Source organism: Ascaphus truei, chromosome 2 (assembly GCF_040206685.1).
Source record: "Ascaphus truei isolate aAscTru1 chromosome 2, aAscTru1.hap1, whole genome shotgun sequence".
In the NCBI taxonomy this organism is placed as follows: domain Eukaryota; kingdom Metazoa; phylum Chordata; class Amphibia; order Anura; family Ascaphidae; genus Ascaphus; species Ascaphus truei.
This window is the reverse complement of record NC_134484.1, coordinates 289,486,827-289,509,983: the sequence shown is the minus strand read 5'-3', so window position 1 is coordinate 289,509,983 and position 23,157 is coordinate 289,486,827. Positions and strand designations below refer to the sequence as shown.

The following is a 23,157-nucleotide window of genomic DNA, read 5'->3' as shown; positions in this document are numbered from 1 at the left end:
CGCATAGGCGTGTACTGTAACAGTATCACATTTCGGCATATACAGCACTCTCCCCTCGCTCGCCCCCACACACACACAGGATAATTTACTGTACTGCACTGCAGTATTTCAACTTCTTATCTTATCTACAGTACATTACACCTCTCCCACACCATTCCTTTGAATGTGTGTCTTTCTGGTTTCAATCACATTCCTGCTTGCTTGCGAAGTTCAAGAGTGAGTGACCAAAAAAAAAATATATATATTTTTTTTTTCTCCTCGTTTTTTATTTTAATTTTCTCCACAAGCTTGCCTAAGCCATCTTGACATTACGATATTCAATCTGTGCTGCAGCTTTTGACTGCGACACTGTGCGTTTGACTGCATATGGTTGATTTGTGTGCTTTATATGTATTTGGGGGTGTAGGGATCAAATTATTATGATGACCTGCCTTTTGAAAATATGTCATTTCTTTGAACTGCAGTACAGCTAATCCTTCATGCAGCTGTACCCTGTACCCCCTCCCCCACGCACACACACAAGGCTCGCTCAAGGATTTGAAAAGACACCTCTCCAGAACCATTCCGTTTCTAAAGCTTGTCATTGTGTTTTTAATCGTCCATCCCTAGCCGAGCATCACCTCTCTGCGCCTGCGTGCCTACCATTCATTAATTTTCCTATTGTTGGTTTTGAGTCTCTGTAATCCTCTTTGGGAAGGGAGCTAGCTGATGATTACTGCGCATGACACACCCATCCACCCACCAGCCCTTTGAGGCTTTATTTACGGTAACGCTTGCGATAATCCCTTCTCGAATTTGATATGTAAATCTGATTTGCACAGCACTGTGAAATTGAGAGTTTAAAAAAAACATAATCTGATTCATGTTGTTGATGCAGTAAATTACCACTTTTTGTCATTCTTTCTTTTTCTTTGGTGTAGGTGTGGGGGGAGGGAGGGTGTCAATGATTATGATTATCATGAATGTAAATAAATATTTATTTTATCAGGAACAAAAAATACAAATATACAAATAATCATGAATAATACAAAATGCAGTCTTTATTCAGTTCTTCTGTCAGATGAAAATTGATGGCCGGTGGATAATCATGAATAATGCACATTGATAATAATATTAATTAATAATATATAATAATATATATATAATAATATAACATTTTCCGTCTTTATCTTCTTCCTCATTCTTTGTAGTTCATTGAGAGAGGGGAGGTTTTGTGTACACCATGACTGCACTTTAGATACACTTTACTGTACACAATGTACACATGATATCCACCCTCCCCCTTTCCATCCTTTTTTTCTCTGAAAAGAAAAGAAAAAAATAGTGCAGTTAGGTGCATATTATGGCATTGTGTACTGTATAGCTACTCCATATTGGACTACAGTATGCAGTTAGTACTGTCAAACTAGTCTACACTTGAACTACTGTATACTGTGACTACTATTAAATACATTTTAACCAGATGGCTAGTGCTGCTCTATCAGGGGAAAAAAATCTGTGCCATACTTACCTGTATCATACTGTACTTACAATACTACAGTACAGTACTATACCATACTACCTTCCTGATGCTTGCCCATTACGCGCGATCACAATGGGCAACACAGTCGCAATATGGCCAATATATTTATTGCATCGTTCCACGTTAAGTACATCGTTCCAAAAACTCATTATGCGTTGCGCCAACTCATCCTTCTTGAAGGGTTTCACGACTTTTCGGATATGGTCCTTCAGCTAATGCCAGACCATTTCGATAGGATTGAAGTCTTGCGATCTGTCATTGGAGGGGGGGAAAAGGACAATTAGTTAAAGAGATACAGTACACAGTAAAAACAGTGGGAAAAAATGAGACACGATTACCGCACTTACTCCGCTGGCGTCTTTACCCAGTTGATACCGCGCTCAAGAATATGCGCTGTTGACGCAGTGTGCTTCGGATCGTTGTCCTGGTAGAAACGGTGACCATCTGGGAACTCACGTGTGATGTATTCCACAATCTCAGGCACAATTTTCTCTTGGAAAAAAGCTTTATTCGTGATAATTATAACAAGAAAAGAAAAGTGCTCAAACAACTGCATACTAGTACAGTACAGTGCATAAGGCAAAAGCGTGTGACATACATTTTACAGTACCTTCAAAGATGACGATGCATCCTGGTCCACGCCTAGAGATGGCACCCCACACGTGCATCTTCACTGGGTGTTTTGGACGCGGCTTCATAGATATGTGACCTTTTTTGTGGAATGCAAAGGTGGCAAATCTCTCCAGCGATACAGTAGACTCGTCAGTGAAGATGCAATCCTGGAATGTTTCTCCACTGTCGATCCATGCCTGGGCCTGGACCACTCTCTTGATCTTGTTAACGTCCCTTATCATAGGGCACGCTCTGTAATGACAAGGAATACTTTTATAGGTACAGTACAGTTTCTTAAACAAGTACTAACCTCACACGTCCATATTTCCATCCAATTCTGCGTCTCATCTTCTTTATGCTGGTCTCGGATACAGTGAGATTGTGATTTTCCTGCAGAGTGTATTTGACCCTTAAGGCACTCTTCTCAACATTCTCTTCACTTATTTTGTCGACCAGAAGAGTTGTCCCCCTACAGTGTACAGAAAAACAAAAATCCGGTAAGTTACAGTGCAGTAGGCCAGAAGTACAGCACATCATTTACAGTAAAAATAGTATAAAATTAGATAGATCTATACTATGTAGTTCTATTAATATGCAGCAATATAAACAATAATAGATATACTGTATTATATAGTTATATAGTATTATATAGTTTTATATAGTTATAGTTATATCAATAAAAAAAGTTATATAAATATACCGAAATAACTATACAATTTGATAGATCTATACTATGTACTGCACCGACACACTTTATTCGAGCAAATACCCGGTATGTACCTGGCAGATACCTGGAATGCGCCGCTCCTCACCTCTGACAAGCCCCGTTGCATTTGCCTTCCCAGCCTGGGTTCATGCCTGGCTGACGGGCGGCTGATCTGTTAAATGATAATGATTAGGATTTAATAGGCTGAAATGCTTCGCGTGTCTACCAGATGGCATAAATTCATGAATTGTAATGCAGTATATATATATGTACTGTGCAGTATTGCAGCCAGCGGGAATAAAATGCTTCAATCCCTGGCTGGAAAATAACTCAATGCACTCGGGCAGAAAACAGTCACAAACCTCAATACACCCGGGTATACCCGAATTCGTGGGACTAGCCGAGCTCGAATAAAGTGTGTCGCCAGTGTAGGTCTATTAATATGCAGCAATATTAACAATAATAGATATACTGTATTATATAGTTATATCAATATACTTATGCGTTGGTTACCGTTGGTGTCCTCGTGCGTTGTTTGGTTTTTCCGTGTGCGTGATAGCACACGGTGGTTGATGGCACAACGAGGCCAGAAGCAGCTAACCAGCGTTGGATATCTGCAATTCGTTGTCCGCTCATGTACATCTCCTTAATTCTCATGCTGAGATCCTTTGAAATCTTTTTAACAGGCATTGCAGCGAGTAGAAAGAAATACAAGCACTAGAATGTATATTCGATGTTTTGTCTGTGTATTCAATGTGCAGTGAATCCACAAAACAGATGGTGTATTTATACGTTAATGACTCACATTAGAGTACGCCCACTTTTAACACCTGTACCTCGTCGCCATGCATAAAAGGTTTCACACTTTGCATAGCCTCCCACTCGATCTGTATCTGAACTTGCCCTTGTCCAGATACTGCATTGTACCATCTACTTCCATGGATCAACCCCGATTCTACGGACGCAGGAAGCCACTCGCCTCTGCCGTGCCTATCACACAGAAAAAGCGAAAGGCAGGAGCCGTTTCCAAGCCAAGGCCAAAGCGACAGGCTAAGGCTAATAAAGAAAACCTTCTGCTGACCCCAAAGGCTAAGGGTTTTAATACACGTAAGCCTTATAATGTCAAGAAGAAAAATACGGTGATGTACACTCAACGCAAAACAAATGGCAGCCAACCCATCGAGCCCGCAGGCCACTTCCTCGATTACGCTTCGACGACTCTGCCGTCGCTCTCCCGGAAATCTACAGCCCATCTTCTCCACTACTCGTCCACGACGCTGCCGCCGCTCTCCCGGAAACCCACAGCCCATCTTCTCCACTGGTCTTCGATGACGCTGCCGCTAGTGTCCCTGAAATCCACGGGTTACTTTCTCCATTACGCTTAGACGACTCTGCCGCTTCTCACCCGGAAATCCACAGGTCGCTTTCTCCTTCCCTCTTCGACGACGCTGCCGCTTCTCTGACAGAAATCCACAGGTCGCTTTCTCCATCCCTCTTCGACGACGCTGCTGCTTCTCTCCAGGGAACCCCCATCCCATCCTCCGTAGCACCCATCCACCCAGATGTCCACAGCACGCCATGCACAAGAACCAGCTCGTTAGACCGCATGCTGGATGGGTTAAGTGTGGATATCCCAGGAACTCTACTATGCTGGTAAAGATAGATCTGCTTTTAGAGACCATGCTAAATATGTATCAACGGATGCAGAAGATGGATCGACGGATGGAGAACATAGAGACTGACATAGCGGGGATACATAATTTGCTCGGTGTTCATGCCCCTGTATCCCGGACGCCGGAGTAGGAGGGTGGCATGGATGTGATGAATGGGACCTTCGACCGCCTTCCAACACCAAGCGCACCCCCTCCACCAGAAGAATTTGTGTACATGTATGCCGTTGAGGAGGAGGATAACATGACAACCCCGTCAAGACCACACCAGGAGACAACACGGCGACCAAGACAGGAAGAAAGCTTCCTCCCATAAAACCTACCCTCACCCGCCGCCACAAGCACACCCGCTCCCATAACCCAACCTACATACGCTTGCATCGATACGGTGGCCAACATCATCCTGCGCGAGCTGCCACCGGCATTCAGGGAGAAGTATAGGGTGATGAGTGCTGGTTTACCCCAGAAGTATGGCATGTTAATTTTTAAGCACCACGTGTCCTACTTGGTGTACTGCGGGTGGGCCAACAATGTAAACTACGAAGGAAATCGCGAAAAAAGGGCGCTTCCTGAAAATTTAAGAAGGACTATTGTGGAGGAATTGCGGTTCTATTTTTCAATTACAGATCCTTTAATGAAAATCGTTCGAGACTCCATCAATGGCATTTTGCACCATACAAGGCATCGGCCCTGGAAGGACAATCTGGTGGGGATCGAATTTGCGTGACTATTCAACTGTTGTTAATTTTTTGTAAATGTTTTTGTAAATGTTTTGACTTTCTGTACTTTAATAAAGCAGATGTTGCGTTTTTTAATTTTATGAATAAAGAAATGTTTGTACTTACTGTACACAAGACCTGCACAATTCCAGTCCCTGAGGGCCGCAAACAGGCCCGGTTTTGAAGGTTATCCTTAAAACTGGGCATGTTTGCGGCCCTCGAGGACTGGAGTTGTGCAGGCCTGACTGACTGTTCTGTACACCATCCTACTGTAAATGTTTTGACTTTCTGTACATACAGTGTAAATGTTTTCACTAGCAGTAAACCATACACCTGTTAATGTTTTGAATTGCTGTACACGTTAAATGTTTTTAAATTGTACAGTATTTGTAAATAAATGTTTTTGTACTTACTCCACCAATAAAAGAAAATGTTGATTTGTTTTAAATTGTTCCATTATCTCCTTTTATACTGTAACAAAATACAGTGTTTCTAGAACATACTGTACAGTACTGTCCAGGCATACGGTACAGTATACTGTAGGCATGCTCAGCACTGTACAGTACATCACAAGAGTATTAAAACAATACATGCTGTACTGTATGGGTATAGAATACACATATGTACTGGAATACATGTAGAATACATGCATACTTTTTATTTTTCGGGTTTATTAAACAGTATATATAAAAATGTATTGTATACAGTCTGAAAACAACAGCATACTGTTTCAGGTATTCTATCCTAATCAATAACAACGGCGACTAAACTGTAGACTCCGGTACGTGTTTTTTTTTAAATCAGATTCAGCAATGTGCAGGCATTGTAACAAAAAGTGATATTATCCATCGAAATCCCTCCATTTGCCGTTTTCCGCGTGAGATGACAAAGTTTTCTTTTCTGAGGAAAAAAATGTAAACGTTTTACTGTAATGGTCAGTCAGTCCCCTAAAGAAGTTCCCACAGTCAGTCCCACCAATAATTTTCTCGGGGGCGTCTCCTGTTCACATGCGCATGCGCCTACTGTAGATGTGATGACACGCATATGCGTTTCAAGAAGGTTCCAATGTGCATGCGCCTAGCTTTCCACCAATTGTGCAGTGTCTACTATAGAAGCGGCTCAGCCAATGATATTGCTTACAGGAGAATCGCTTGACTGTGCATTGATATTTCAAAAACAGAATAAAATACGGCAATATTACTCATCATAGACTTTGCCAATCAGCTGGCGCCGAGCCACTGCCAGTCCCGTATTCTTGATCATACACGTAGTTGACAGGTGACAGCGGGACTACTACTGTACACCTGTAGTCAGCTGATCAGGCTGGAAATCGCTTAGGTACATGCAAGCTTGCTGGAATCTGTACGCGAAATCCGGCTCAGGCTGCAGGTATCCGAGCCGGGACAGACAGCAAGGGTTGTCGGGCACCAGGTTTTCACCGACGGTCGGACTGTTATTGGAAGCCGGTGCTGGCGCATTGCTTGCCTGCGACTGACGTTTCTTAGTTGGTTTTAACATGACCTTTCGCCTTTTGAAGTCTCCATGATCATAGATACGGGAAAAACCCGGTGATACACACCAATACCCTCCAATAACATCGGGATCAATACGAAAAAAACATGGATCGATACATAGCTTTTTCCTTATTGCACGCTTCCACACACGAGCATCTGGTGCAAATTTGTAAAAGTCATAGTTTTCGATAAAATACTGATAAATTTGAACAACTGTTGCCATCTTATCATCTGGTATATTATATAAGTGTACGTTCATATTAAATAAGTGTACGTTCTGTCGGGTTTTTGGAACACGGACTGCAGCGGTGTACTCATCTCGGGACTCTCAGGACAATAGAACACTGCGCATTTAGTTTTTAATATGAAAAGCCTAAATTGATACATTATTGTAACTTCTTCAGTACAAAGGTCAATTTACAATAGACCACTGTGGTATTTTTTTAAACACCTGCAGGTCGACACATTACTGAAGCGCATGCGCATTACAATTCATGAATATCTGCCATCTGGCAAATACACGAAGAATTGCAACCAATTAAATCCGAACCATTATGAATAAACACATCAACCGCGGGTGTGAATGCAACATGAATGCGTCAGAATGCGGCATGAACGTGGTGAAGTGCGTGGCATTCGGGAAAAAATCCCCGAAAAAAAAGGGGGTCGCGGGTGTACTGTATGTACTAATGTGTCATTGCACACTATGTACTAGTCCCCTCTCCCTATTAGGGAATTCTAATTACTCACAACCTTAGTACAGATGTCCAGGCGGTTTTATATATGCACCTATGGGACTGTTCTATATTGGATGCGCCGGTCACCTCTACTCTTCCCGTGATATAGGCCCTGTTATGGGGTGCCAGTATCCCCGCCATGTTAACATCCTGTGGGTCACGTGACCATGAGATCTAAACAAATCAGAGGGACACCGGCACCCCATAACGGGGCCTGTATCTCGGGAAGTAGGTGGTCCCCAAAGCTGAAATTAACTTTGTTCAGCTCAGGAGACCACCTGCTCACGCACACTAGTATCAAACACCCCCCTCCCCCTCAATAAAAAATCATTACCGTAGCGGATAGCTGCTAAGGTAATGGAGCTGCTTAAATTTTATTTTTATTCATAGTCTGCGTGAGCAGGGGGTCTCCGGAGCGGAACAATGTAGTTTTCAGCTTCAGGGTCCCCCTACTTCCCGAGATACAGGCTTGTATGGGGTGCCGGTATCCGCGCCATGTTAAAATTCACATGGAATCTAAACAAAGCACCACATACCAGGGCCTGTATCTCGGGAAGTAGTGGGCTCCTGAAGCTGAAATCAACTTTGTTCAGCTCAGGAGACCCCCTGCTCACGCACACTATAAATAAAATTCAAATGTAAGCAGCTTCATTACCTTAGCGGCTAATCACTAAGGCAATGAGGGGGTTAAGGCAGACTACCAGGTTTATTGGTGGCAGAGGGGGTGAGTGAAGGGGGTAATAGCCCCAATATGGTTGGTAGGCCTCTCGGTGGGCATTGGGAGGGGTTAACCCCTTCATCACCTTAGCAGTAGTAACCGCTATGGTAATGAAAGGGTTAACCCTCCCACTACACACTGAGGCCTGACCACCCACCCTGTTGCAACTACCCCCTTCACTCAATCCCTCTACCCACAATAAATATTAAAATACCTACTCCCTACTGTACCAATACACAACCCACCCTCTCTACCCCCAACAATCCCCTAACACATACAGTAATGGGCACAATTACTATTATCCAGAAATGGATTATAGTGTATTTGCCCATTTAAAATAAAATATACAGTAAATCAGCAGCATAAAGTAAATTAAGCTGGCACTTACACCTGCCAGGATGAAAGCTGTCCTCATCCTCATGACCGTCCTTATCATCAATGGGCATCAACATCACAATAAAAAAAATTACTGTCATGGTGGCACTCCCATCCCAGTGGGCATGAGCTGCCACTATGCCAGGCAACATGCATCCCGCCAATCTTCAAAACAAGCCACTAATAAAAAAAAACACATTCATTTTAATCTAAAAAAGGCCACCAAAAAAAATGACAGGCGTGGTGGCACTCCCATGCCCTCTGGGCATGAGCTGCCACTATGCCATGCATTGGGCAACCTGCAAAAAATAAAAACAACATTTCATTTCCTGAAAAATAAAAAGGCCAAAAAACCCATTGAATTGCATGGTGGCACACCCATGCCCTTTTGGCATGAGATGCCACTAGGAACACATGGAACACAAAGAGAGGGAATGATTCCCACAATGCTGATTGGCTGGGGTTTACCATGTGCCAATGGCTGACATCACATGGTTTACTAGAACCAATAGTATGACCCCCCAATCCTATTGGTTCTAGTAAACCATGTGATGTCAGGCATGATGGGTTCTGTGACGTCATCTTAAAGGGAAAGGAAGCTGAGCCTTTCTGATTGGCTGATTTCACTCCCTTTTGATGACGTCACCTCAAAAAAAAAAGGCACATGGTAAAATCCAGAGGTATAGGAAACATTCCCTCTTAAATGTGATGTCACAGGCCTATAAAAGCCTGTGTAGTCTCATTTGAGGCCACAGAGCTCATGGAGCACACCTCCCTATTGGATTAACAGATGAAGAAGATAAAGAACAACAAGGGGATTACAAGGTTTTAAAATCCTGGGGGGTTTTACAACATTGTGAGAACTCGAATATTGCGAGCTCTCAAAACCAGCTGTGAGGCCGGTCGCCCGTGTGCAACTGGCACACACAGAGGAGCCAAGTACAGCCGTCGAACCAGCCCAGAGAGGTACATCCACAGAGAGATCTGCACTTACCAACAACGGATATGGAGGGACATCAGTTTGCACCAATCCAGGTGCCATCCAATGATGTCCAGCAGGCGCAGTTGTGCCAAATGCCCATTGGAGCTTGCCAAGCAGCTGACTTGCTTGACTCCGATGTCACTGTTACTCTGCTCCAACCTGTTATGGTGAGACCAGAGGATCTGCTCAACGGACCGGAGATGCAGATGCTCATGCCAGATAGTGGATTGCGGTCCGCCCTGGTCTTTTTTGATTGGGGTGCCAGAGGTGGGGGTATTGCCTGGGTTAGTTGCTGAGGTCCTCCTTGGCCATGACTTGGGGCATGTTACATGCGTGTTTACGGCAGAACTGGCTCCCGTTGCAGCAATTACCAGGAGTACAAGATCAGGAGTTGCACCTGAAGATCTCGCCATCCCCCTGCATTTGGGACCAACAGTTCTCTGAGGAGACCTGGCAGGTAAGCCAGACTGAGTCGTGACAGTGTGCTGACTTACCTTACCAAGTGGGCTTAACCTTTATTATAAAGCTTGGTTAACCCCTCACTGTCACATGGTGGCACTCCCATGCCCTGTGGGCATGAGATGCCACTATGCCATGCAATGGGGAACCTGCAAACAATACAAACATGCATAAAATACAAAAAACTATAAAAACATGCATAAAATACAAAAAAACATTGCTTTCCCCTTTACATTTTCCTATTCCCCCTGACTTAGAGACTAAGGGTGGGTGGCAGGAATTATGGACACTGTTTAGGGAAATGGTGAAGGCTGATCTCAGCTTGGAAAGCATAAGTTTTGGGCTTCTGAGGCTACATCAGGCAGTGGGTCAGGCCAGTTCTTATGTCACCGTGGGCTCTGGTATAGAGAGCCGGTATCTCCAGGTTCAGACAGGGTTTGGACTGGTAGAAAACAGTTAGTGGTACCGAGGGAGTATAGGCAACAGTTGTTACAAGTAGCCCCCTCAATACCACTAGCGGGGCATCAGGGGGTCTCTCAGATGAGAGCCCAGCTGTGGCAGAGGTCTGCCGCACCAGGGATGCCTGCCAGCAGGTATGTAAGGCGGGTGATCATGTGAAGGCACTCCTGAACTCGTTACAGGTAATTGGGGAACCTTTCCCAGGGGTAGCTAAAGACATAGTGGGAACCCTCATGATTCCCAGTTGGTCTGGCAAGTGTTACATACCCAGGGGGGTAGATTTGTCTACCCAGGACCCTGAGGCTTTGGCACTTGCCACCATCATTGCTAGGGCAGGAGCAGAAGCATTGTTAGATATTTTCACTAGAGTCGGTTGCCCTGGTGAGATTCTAACTGATCAAGGGTCACAATTCATGCGTGAATTGTTACAGGGTCTCTGGGATATGTGCGGGGTAAAGAACTAGCGCACAACCCCTTATTACCCCCAGGCAAACGGTTTAGGTGAGAGTTTCAATGGGACCCTGAAGCGAATGCTTCAAGCATGTATAGAGGTTGAAGGAACAGAGTGGGAGATTCACTTACAGCACTTGCTGGTTGCATCCCGAGAGATACTGCAGGAATCTACCAGGGTCTCTCACTTCAAACTGCTATATGGTTGCAGGGTTCGGGAACCTCTTGACTTACTCCGTGAGGGGTGGCAAGGGGAGACTACTGTCATGGGACAGGGGGTTTGGCTCGGTATTAAAGGGGTTACACCCCATTTGGCCCTGCTCTCACTTGGGACTGCGGTCCAGCAATGTGTTTTTACCCTGCTTCAGCATCCAAATGTATATTCCCCTGTAAATGTGTATTGTTCCCATTCCAGTGTTTGCATCAACACATACACTGGAATTGATGCGGGAGGGAAAGGGTTAATGTTAATTCAGTGTTTATAGCCCTTTGTTCAATTTTCCCACCTTTGCAGGCTCCATTTTGCAGTTTCTCCATAGGTCGCCGTTGGGGCTCAATACAACCCTATGGAGATTCCTGCGATTTGGGCCCGTTTCGGTAGAAGACCAGCAGATGCCCCCCTAGAGGAGGAGCGGCGGTTCCCCATTGTAAGTCAATGGAGCCATTCATTTCAATGGGGATTCCTCGACGCCGACCTCCAGGAACTGGTTGGCAGCCATCCAAACCGCAGACCGCAAGAGCGGAAACAATGTCTGAAAGAGAGCTTTGATCACTCCCCGGTCAAGTTCAATCACAATTGGCATGGGAACCTTAGGTTCTAGGGCACCCAGCAATAAAATTATTTTTGCCCCTAGACCTTAGGAACCCCCACACTCGACCACCACTGGGTCCGGGAATGAGGGACCCCCGTAAAGGGTCACGCCCACCACGAGGGAGGTCCCATTGAATCCAATGGCGGCACTCGCCCATGCATTTCCTATGGCGGTGCCGGCCATTGATTCCAATGGGGGAAAGCCGCGTGGCTTTAAAACGGCTAAGTCCAACAGTGTAAAAAGGGTAAGCCTATATCTCCGGTTCTGTGAGTACCAGAGGGTTGGGATTTGGGTCGCAGGTAGTCACTGTTCCGGCATGACTGCATGGCCATTTCCAGCCTTCTTGGATCAACCAGACGGAGTATAGGCAAATGTTAAGACTGTGAATTTTACCAATGACTTCAATGGCGGAGTTGCTCCATTGGCAGCCAATGGCGGAGGAGCCCATTGACTTCAACGGCGGAGTTGCTCCATTGAAAGCCTATAGCGGCGGAGCCCGTTGATTTCAATGGGAGAGTGAAAAGCAGAGATTTATTTTAGCTATGGCGGAGAATCCTACATTAAAGTTAATAGGGGATTTTAACTGTTTTTTTGTATCTCCGGTTCTGGGGGTCGTGGCGGGCTGAAACTTGGCCACTATTGCAAATGTCTTCTGGCATTAGGACCTGGCAAATTTCAGCCTGCTCAGACCCAAAGAATGGATTGTTTTAATATGTGTATATATTAAAGATTGAATTGTATTTTGGGTCTGGTATAAAAACTCAGAGCCCATATGGTATGGTAATGATCAGGGGGGAGACAAGTGGTCTACAATAAACCCCTGATCAAAGGCTCCCGCACCCTGCTTGTGTATGTTAGCACCAAGGATAGCAGGACATGGGCACTTTAGGATAAGTGTCGTGTTTTACACCTCGAGACAAAGGGTTTCCTGGCCAAAGCAGACATTCAGACGCCAGGCTTGAGGTGGCAAGGAGAGATTGGGTGCAGATGATTGTTCTCCAATGATCTGCACTCCATGACAAAGTTTGGGACTGGAATTACATATAAACCAGTGTCAGTCCTATGCTCAGTGTCTTTGTGTCTTTTCGGGATTGCTGCATGAATTGCTAATCGTGTAACCTGATTACTTCATCATTCCAACCTTAAGTAAGTGTATATTTTGCCTGTTATTTGTATATCTTGTGTGTTCACCTTCTTTAAGGAATAAACTATATTTATTATATCTAAGTAGTGTTCAATTCAACCCAGAGATTTTGGTGTATATTATACCCTGTCACAAGTTACCGTGACAACTACCAATACTGATGCTTCTGTGCTTCAGTATGTGGTAACTCTCAGGGATCGGTTGGAAATTCTTATGGGGTTAGCACAAGCTAATCTCAGGGAGGCTCAGACCAAGCAGCAGACTTGGTGTGACTATAATGCCCCTAGCAGATCATTCATCACAGGACAGCAGGGAGTTGTTCTGCAGCCCACTCAGCAGAACAAATTAAGGGCTGTCTGGTCTGGGACGTACCCGGTTCTCAGGAAGATGAATGAGTGCAACTATGTTGTACAGGTAGATGGTGAGACAGAGAGAAATTGGGCTTATCATGTTAACATGTTTAAAGAGTATTTTGCACAGAGTGTGGCATCAGTGTGGGCTACTTGTAGCCCACTGATGGTGGACCCGGCGAGCAATGCTCTGCCTGACCTTCTAGGGAAATCTAGGCAGGGGGGCACAGTGGAGCAGGTAGGGATAGGGTCCCGGCTCAGTGCACAGCAGCGTGTTAAAGCAAAGGTTATGCTAGGGTAGCATATGGTTCTGTTCCCGGGTAAGCTGGGCAGAACACATCCCAGATCATCCAGTAGAGACTGGTGTTCAGATACCAATGCATAAGCATGCCTATTGTGTATCAGCAGAGGTAAACATGGAATTTACAGTGGGAAGTGGAAGAAATGCTGGCCCTAGGGGTAATTGTACCATCTCGGAGCCCTTGGGCTTGTCCGATAGTCCTGGTACCTGAGAAGGGCGGAACCAGGTTCTGTGTGGACTACCGGCAGCTCAATGCTCAGATGGTGTCAGATACTGATCCAATGTCCCGCATGGAGAAGCTGGTCAATGAGCTCGCAGGGGCAATGTATCTGACAACCAGGGGTTTGTCCAAAGGGTGTTGGAAAATCCCTCTGACTCAGGAGCCTAGGGAGAAGTCAGCATTTATCATTCCCAGTGGTCTCTATGCATTTTTGGTAATGCCATTTGGGCTGACGAACGCCCTGGTTACCTTCCAACACCTGGTCAGTAGGATACTGGAAGGGATGCAAAGGTTTGCAAGGGCATACTTGGATAACATTGCTGGAGTTAGTAAGTCGTGAGGCTTACATTTTGTTTCTGTAGCTGCAGTGCTGCCGAGGATCAGGGAGGCAGGGCTGACACTAAAGCCTACAAAGTGTGTAGTGGGTATGGCAGAGGTACTGTACCTGGGGCACAGAGTGGGTGGAGGGCACCTGAAGCCAGAACCAGAAAGGGGGAAGGCAATAGGGCCGTGGCCAGTCCCTAGGACGAAAAGTCAGGATATGGGTTTTTTCAGGCACTGCAGGGTACTACAAGAAGTGTGTTCCCCGGTACAGCGCCGTGGCCAAACCCTTGACTGACTTGACCCAAAAGTGACTCTCAGTTCTGGTAGCCTGGTCTCCTGCCTGTGAAACAACGTTTCAGGTACTGGAGACAACCCTGGCTATAGTGCACCCATGCTGGCTGCAGCCGCCTACAGCAAAACGTCCCTGATATAGACCAATGCCTCTAACTGTTCTCGGTGCTGTACTCAGGTGGACAAGAAAGGGGGTGAACATCCCAGTATGTATCTGAGCAGCAAACTGCTGCCCAGGGAAGTGGCATATGCCACTGTTGAGAAAATGTGTCTGGCCATAGTTGGGGTGCTCAAGAAACTGCAGCCCTACCTATATGGCTGGTCACATACAGTGATCACTGAATACAACCCACAGAGGTGGCTACAAAGGATGTCGGGGGATGGGGGCAAGTTGCTATGCTGGAGTCTTGTGTTACAGGTGGGTGACCCAAGTCAGACAGCAGGCTGAAAATGTTACTGGACTCTCCAGACAGGACATCTCAAGTGAGCCAAAAACCTCAAGAGGCTCTGGGTGTGTGGGACCACCAGAAGAGGTGGCTGCCACAAAACCCGAATCTTGAGGGGGTAACCAGGCTTTATAAAAAAGGTTGAGCCCACTTGCTTGCCCCTGACCTGTGTTTTGGGGGTCCTAGAGTGTCAGCTCTTGGACCCGTATATTGTGCATGCATTATACGACAAATATTTTTCTGTTTCGCCTTTCCTGGAGTGCTGGGACCAGGAGCTTTCTAGGCTGTGAGTTTCAGGGTAGGTTTGATAGAGAAACTTCTTTCAGATTGCGTCTATTTAGCGGGGTCCAAAGTTCCTAGAGGCCAGGATTCAAATTATATTCCCGGCTACATTGAAGCGCAGTGCTCCGGTCAAAACCCTACTGTGACAGGGTAAATAAAAGCCACCAGCTATATGCCTGGAAAACCTATGTCTAGTCTGCAGTGCAGCACTGACTAGGTTAACTTCAGCTGGGAACCTCAGGACAATTAGTTGGATCCCAGCTGCCTAATCAAGGTGTGTTAAAAACCCAGGCTGTAGACACATGGTGCTGGCTGTTGAGGAGAGAGGAGTAAGCTACTGAAGAGATTACTGATACAAGGTCTGTTATCAAAGTAGATGAATGATGAACTGTCTGTCTCCTGCATAGAAAAGGGTAACTGCATTATTTTTAGACTGTCTGCTAAAGGGAAACTGTTTTGTTTGTCTGCTGAAGAAAAAGCCATTTTCTTTTCTCTTGTCTGCTGAAGAAAAAGCCATTTTCTTTTCTCTTGTTTGCTGAAGGCAAAGCCATTTTCTTTTCTCTTGTTTGCTGATGAAAAGCTATTTTTGTTTTTTGTGTGCTGTATATCTTTTAAGGCTAAATAAATAAGCCTTGTCAAGAAACCCGCATGTGTAGTTGCATGTACCCTGCAACATATGGTGTCAGAAGTGCTGGGATTTTGAAAGGCCCCTGCAGTCAAAGGGCCACACACACACACACACACACACACACACACACAAGAATGAAAAAAATGGAAGAATTTTTTTAAGCGTTTTTGTGCGAGCAGACCAAACAGCAGGGACAGTTAATGCAGGAACAGGCCCGGCTACAAGCAGAGAGAGATGAAAGGCTATTGCAGCAGCAAACCCAGCTCCTAACCCAGCAGCAGGCAGCACAGGAGGAGCGAATGGCCAAGCTGCTGACCCAATTCCAGGGGTCTGCCAGTCCAGAACTTGCAAGCAGACCCCCAATATTCCTAAGGAAAATGGCGCAGAACGAGGATCCAGAGGCTTTTTTACTGACATGTGAAAGAGTTGCCGAAGCTCAGGGCTGGGCTACAGATCGCTGGGCAACTGCTTTGGCCCCACTCCTCATAGGAGAAGCCCAGGCCTCATATCAGGGTCTCCCAGCAGATCAGGCAATGGACTACCGACAAGTAAAAGCCGCCATATTGGATCGCTTTGGTCTGACCCCAGAGACCTACCGGCAGCAGTTCCAGAACATGAAGTACACCGCTAAGATGAGACCCCGGGTCCTCGCTCAGCGATTATTGGACTTGTGTACGCGCTGGATACAACCCGAGGAGTGCACTAAGGAGGCAATTCTGGAGCAGGTGGTTTTGGAACAATTTCTACAAATAATACCCCCTTCCGCACGCTCATGGGTAAAACACCACGCTGCTGAAACCCTAGCTTTAGCGGTCCGACTCGTGGAGAACTTCCTTGGGGCTGAGCAGCAGGCGAGTGTCCTGGACCCGACTCCACCGGCACTTGCGGACACCCAAAGAGGGAAGTCGGATCAATGGGGAACCTACGGCCCGTCCATACGAAACCGCCAAGTCCAACGGAAGGAGCAGTCGTTCCAGCAAGGACGGAGTCCAAATGCTGGTCCCCGCCGAGACCCTCATCTCTTTCCGGATGTCGGCTCGTCGCAAAATGAGAGGAACTTCCGAGGACGTCGCCCACAGGACCCACCAGATGCCTGGTCTCCAGTAACCGGTCCAGCGGAGCGCTATCCACAGCCCCCTCCTGCGAGGGAACCCTCTCCATGTTCCGCCTGCGGAGAACAAGGCCACCGGTATGTGGACTGTCCACAGATGGATTGTTCATTCAGCAGAACCGTCGCCTCGGCCTTTACTGTGGAAAATTACAAGCCCTGGCTACTTCCAGCCCTGATTGAGGGAAAAACCGTCCAGGCCCTTGTAGATTCGGGCTCTGGGAAAACTCTGGTCCTCCAGGAACTGTTACCGCCTAACGTGTGTTCTTTTGACTCCCCATGGAGCATAGAATGTATACACGGCGATGTAAAACGCTATCCGACGGCCAAAATCCAGCTACAGGTAAACGGTCAGGAGGCTTACCTCGAAGTAGGAGTCGTTCCTTGGCTCCCTGCCCCCATTGTGCTCGGTCGGGACTGGCCTTTCTTTTCGGACCTAATGGCCCCAGTCTTTCACGAGGAGCCTCCTTCTAGGGCTCAGGAGAACCCTGGCAAACTGTTCCCCTTCTCGGCAGACCTTTTTCCCCATAGACACCGGGTTCAAAAGACTCTTGGAAGCAAAGACGCTTGGACAAACAGGACTGTTTGCAGAAATCTGGGTCTCAAGGTGACCATTCTAGTAGTCAGAGGTCACAAGTGATGACTGGGGATGGCCAGAGGGAGGGGGATATGGGCCCTGAGATTTACCAGACCTGTACCTCCCTGACTTTCGCCAGAAGCAAAGGTAAGACCCAGTCCTTTCTAGACAGTATGACAAGGTGGTGAAAATTGATGAGCAGATTGTAGATGCACAGGGGGTGATAGTGTTCCCCCATTTTGAGCTATCAAATGATATCCTATATAGGGTGACTAGGCAGACACAAACAGGGGAGGTCACCAGACAGATATTGGTTCCCAAGGCTTTTGTTAAATCTGTGTTCACTCTTGCCCATACTGTCCCTTGGGGTGGTCACCTGGGCAGGGATAAAACATTGGACCGTATTTCATCCCGATTCTATTGGCCAGGGATGCATAGTGATATTGCTAAGCTATGTGCGGCATGTCCGGGGTGCAAGCTAACTAGTACAAAAGGACAAAAAACAGCCCCTTTGGTTCCTCTACCCTTGATGTCAGTTCCCTTTGAGAGGATTGGGGTAGACTTGGTAGGACCTCTAGAACCTTCTGCGAAAGGACACAGATTTATCCTTGTAATAGTTGATTATGCAACAAAATATCATGAGGCTTTCCCCCTGAGAACAGCAACGGCGAAGCAAGTAGCCAACAAGTTGTTGGAACTGTTCTCACGGGTTGGACTTCCCCAGGTTATGTTGACAGACCAAGGTACAAATTTCATGGCTAAACTGATGCAGGATGTCTTAAAGTTACTAGAGGTCAAGTCTGTTCGGACATCGGTCTACCATCCACAGACTGACGGATTGGTGGAAAGTTTTAACCGAACTCTAAAAGGGATGCTGAGGAAATTTGTAGATTCAGAGAAGAGAGCCTGGGATGAACTTCTCCCTTTTCTGCTGTTTGCAGTGCAGGAAGTTCCCCAGGCCTCAACGGGATTCTCTCCATTTGAATTGCTCTATGGCCGCCAACCCCGGGGTATCCTAGACCTCCTAAAGGAGTCCTGGGAGGAACAGCGGTCCCCTTCTAAGAATACTCTGCAATATGTACTAGACCGTAGGAAGCGCCTAGATGTGGTCGGCCATTTTGCCAGGGAGAATCTTAGATCAGCCCAGGACAGTCAGGAGAGACATAACAATCAGAATGCTCGCATGAGAGTGTTTCACCCAGGAGATCAGGTGATGTTATTGTTACCCAGTTGCGAGAGTAAACTCCTGGCCAAATGGCAGGGCCCATTCGAAGTACTCCGCCGTACGGGTGATGTGGATTACGAGGTCGCTCAACCAGGGTCCAGGAAGGGTAAACAAATTTACTATGTGAAGTTTCTGAAACCCTGGAAGATGCAGCGGTCTCTATTCATCCACCCGGTGGAGGAGGAAACGGACTTGGGTCCTCAGCCTCCACGGGAGAACATCGTGAGTGACGATAAAATCCCAATGGGTAAACAGTTGTCCTCTGAACAAAAAAGGGACTTGTTAGAAATAATTACACAATTCCATGATGTTTTTTCTGATTTACCAGGACAAACTAACTTAATTTCCCATGCAATCGAGACGGCACCTGGGGTAAAAGTACGTTCCCGTCCTTATAGGTTGCCTGAAAGTCGTAGGGCTCTGGTAGAGAAGGAGGTACAAGAAATGTTACACTTAGGAGTGATTGAGGAATCATGCAGTGAGTGGTGTAGTCCACTAATTATGGTCCCTAAACCCGATGGGAAGGTAAGATTTTGTGTGGTCCTCCGAAAGGTCAATGCGGTATCCAAGTTTGACGCATATCCGATGCCAAGGGTGGACGAATTAATTGACGCCCTTGGTAACGCGGAATATATATCTACGCTGGACTTGACAAAAGGATACTGGCAAATACCCTTAGAGGAAAAGTCCAAATGCAAAACAGCCTTTGCCACTCTCATGGGTTTATACCAGTTTGTGACAATGCCATCTGGACTGCAAGGAGCCCCAGCCACATTTCAGAGACTCATGGATAAGGTACTGAGGCCCCGTAGGAATTATGCCGCAGCCTACCTAGATGACATTGTCATTTATTGTAAACAATGGCGGGCCCATCTAAATAGGCTGAAAGCGGTCCTCAAATCTCTAAGAGAGGCAGGGCTCACAGCCAACCCTAAGAAATGTGCCCTGGGTAGGGCGGAAACTAAATACTTAGGGTATGCAGTGGGAGGTGGAAAAGTAAGGCCACTAGCCAACAAGGTAGTTGCCCTGAAAGAAGTTCCGACCCCCCAAACAAAAACGCAGGTACGCTCTCTGCTGGGTTTAGCAGGGTACTACCGGCGGTTCATCCCCAACTATTCGAAAGTGGCAGCCCCTTTAACGGACCTCACAAAAAAGTGTGCCTTTACACAAGTGGTATGGTCAAGGGATTGTCAGAGAGCCTTTGAGGACATAAAAAGGTGTCTATCAGAGGGTCCCATCCTTAGAAGCCCGGACTTTAACAGCCCTTTTATAGTGCAAACAGATGCATCAGAGATAGGGCTAGGGGCAGTGTTGTCACAACAGTTTGAGGGAGTTGAACACCCTATCCTTTTCCTGAGTAGGAAATTGTTCCCGAAGGAAAAAAAACTACTCTGTGATTGAGAAAGAGTGTCTCGCAGTAAAGTGGGCAATCGAGGCTTTGAGGCATTACCTGGCAGGAGTCCATTTTATTTTGGTGACGGATCATGCTCCACTGAAGTGGTTAAATAGTGAAGGATTCCAATGCTAGGTTGACTAGGTGGTATATGGCCCTCCAACCCTTCTCATTTGAGATTCAGCACAGGCCGGGAAAAGAGAACACAAATGCTGATTTATTTTCTAGAGAAGGGATGGATGGTCGGGCTTCAGCCGTGCGTAGCCCCAGCCACACACTAACAGGGGAGGAATGTGACAGGGTAAATAAAAGCCACCAGCTATATGCCTGGAAAACCTATGTCTAGTCTGCAGTGCAGCACTGACTAGGTTAACTTCAGCTGGGAACCTCAGGACAATTAGTTGGATCCCAGCTGCCTAATCAAGGTGTGTTAAAAACCTAGGCTGTAGACACATGGTGCTGGCTGTTGAGGAGAGAGGAGTAAGCTACTGAAGAGATTACTGAAACAAGGTCTGTTATCAAAGTAGATGAATGATGAACTGTCTGTCTCCTGCATAGAAAAGGGTAACTGCATTATTTTTAGACTGTCTGCTAAAGGGAAACTGTTTTGTTTGTCTGCTGAAGAAAAAGCCATTTTCTTTTCTATTGTCTGCTGAAGAAAAAGCCATTTTCTTTTCTCTTGTTTGCTGATGAAAAACAATTTTTGTTTTTTGTGTGCTGTATATCTTTTAAGGCTAAATAAATAAGCCTTGTCAAGAAACCCACGTGTGTAGTTGCATGTACCCTGCAACACCTTACCATGAAAAGCGTTCTTGCGACTCACCACTAGGAGGTCCTGCTTCATTGCAGACCATTGAAGGTAAAAGGAGGCACAGGGAGGAGAAGGGTAGCTGAAACAGTCAAGGGGTCCCTAATATAACAGGAGAGGCTGCGCAGTTCCTGCCCAGGTCACCCTAACTCTGGTATAGGGGTTATGGGATCCTATAGTCATTTATAAAGCTGAGAGGGTTTTATTAAGATAAGGCTGAGCATGTTATTATTAAAATAAGAAGGTTATTAATTGAGTGACAGAGATATGGCTAGTCGGGGGGAAAACACAGTTACAGTTTTCACTATCTCCCACACCAAAACTTCTTAGCACATTTTAATAAAGAAAAGTATAAAAGTATATTTTAAGCAGCAGTGTTTTAAAATATGTTTAAACTTTACACATTACAGCTGGCAGGGTCTTTTGTCCTGCAAGACTCAGAGGGGGGCTTATGGCTAACAGAGTGTGGAGCCATTCAGTCTACACCTAGGTCCCTAGATCAAAGTCACACATGTTGGCAGAGGTGTGATAGCCCTCTACACAGGATAGCTGAGTTAAGTGTCCCAAATCCTGTGATGAACTACAGGGCATCCTGGCTAGTTGTCACTTTTCCCAGACTTAGAGGCACTGAACAAATAAAAATAACAAACAAGTGTGCAAATAAAAATATTCTTATAAAAAGTGTGTACATGAGATAATTAATATTGATACCCAAAATTGTGATAGGTAGGTGATGATACTAATAAACCTAAGTTACCAATCAATAAGAGAGCATCTGCTGCTGTACATAGGGTAGCCCAGGATCTTGGGTATCTAGAAACAACAAAACACAGCGCACAACGCTCATCGTGAATTTATAAAAAACAGTGTTTATAAAATAAGAATTATAAGGTTCTGCGTACATCAGATATAAGGTAAACAGGCATATATAGCTACAATGTAGCTGTTACCGCTCACTGCGACCCGGAACTGTAGAGGGATGATTTCATCAGAGATCTTGCTTCATATCATGCAGGTTAGGCAAGGATAGAGTAACAGCCGATGTACCGGTGTTCAGGCAGTCTCTTTGAAACAGTCCCAGAGTCCAAATGAATGCATTGAGCACTCGATGGAGTCAGAGGGTAACAGACTCAGCCCCTTGTAGCAGCGGGTGTCGTCTGCTCTCAGCACCTCACTGTGCGCCGTCGGAGAACGATGATGTCACGGCGCATGTGTCAATGGGGGAGTTACACATGTAACATGTAGTTCTCATAGAAGGACACAAAGCGTACAGTGACCTCAATAATCATAAAAGATTAAAATAGGTAGTTGATTGGTAGCTTCCAACGCGTTTCATAGCACTGCTGGCTACTTCATCAGGGATAATCATAACCCCTGATGAAGTAGCCAGTAGTGCTATGAAACGCGTTGGAAGCTACCACTCAACTACTTAATTTAATCTTTTATGATTATTGAGGTCACTGTACGCTTTGTGTCCTTCTATGAAAACTACATGTTACATGTATAACTCCCCTATTGACGCATGCGCCGTGACATCATCATTCTCCACGGCGCACAGTGAGGTGCTGAGAGCAGACGACACACGCTGCTACACGGGGCTGAGTCTGTTACCCTCTGACTCCATGGAGTGCTCAATGCATTAATTTGGACTCTGGGACTGTTTCAAAGAGACTGCCTGAACACCGGTACATCGGCTGTTACTCTATCCATGCCTAACTGCATGATATGAAGTAAGATCTCTGATGAAATTATCCCTCTACAGTTCTGGGTCGCAGTGAGCGGTAACAGCTACATTGTAGCTATATGTGCCTGTTTACCTTATATCTGATGTACGCAGAACCTTGAAATCCTTATTTTTAAAAAACACTGTTTTTTTATAAATTCCCCATGAGCGTTGTGCGCTGTGTTTTGTTTTGTTGTTTCAAGGCACTGAGCCTGCGGTGGGTTTTGCATAGTGAGTGGGCAAGACGGCGGTTTGTGCACATGCTCTCTCGCTGTTCTGAAGCCATAGGTACTAGCTTTCACAAACCTAGCAAAGTGTGTGAGTAGTTGGGCATGAAACTCCCATGCCACGGGTTGGAGGACAAGCTGTGGGACTGCTTGTCCCAAAGTGTATAAGACAGCTAGTCGCCATCCCAGAAGTCTCTCTGTTGTTCTTGCTTTTGTGTTCCATATGTTCCTATGTGGTTCTATGTGTTCCCAAGTGATTCCAGAAGTCCAATTTGCCATAAGGGCAAGAACTGGTCGGACCGGACCCAGAGACGCCTTGTGGAGATTGCAAGGGAAAAGGCTGCAGGACCTTTTAAACCGGAATATTTTCTAAGT

The 23,157-nt window shown here is 46.0% G+C and overlaps 2 protein-coding genes across 7 annotated transcripts in view; both read left to right on the top strand.

The window, feature by feature from the left end:
* SACM1L (SAC1 like phosphatidylinositide phosphatase) overlaps positions 1-23,157 on the top strand; it is a 423,363-nt gene that overhangs the window by 370,024 nt on the left and 30,182 nt on the right. The window lies entirely within an intron of this gene.
* Positions 8,321-17,469, top strand: LOC142487280 (uncharacterized). Its single transcript, XM_075586291.1, has one exon. The coding sequence runs from the start codon at positions 15,922-15,924 to the stop codon at positions 17,467-17,469; it is 1,548 nt and encodes a 515-aa protein (XP_075442406.1). The 5' UTR covers positions 8,321-15,921.

Excerpts from the sequence above, each read along its gene's own strand:
- LOC142487280 (XM_075586291.1), top strand. The coding sequence starts at position 15,922 with ATGCAGGAACAGGCCCGGCTACAAGCAGAGAGAGATGAAAGGCTATTG.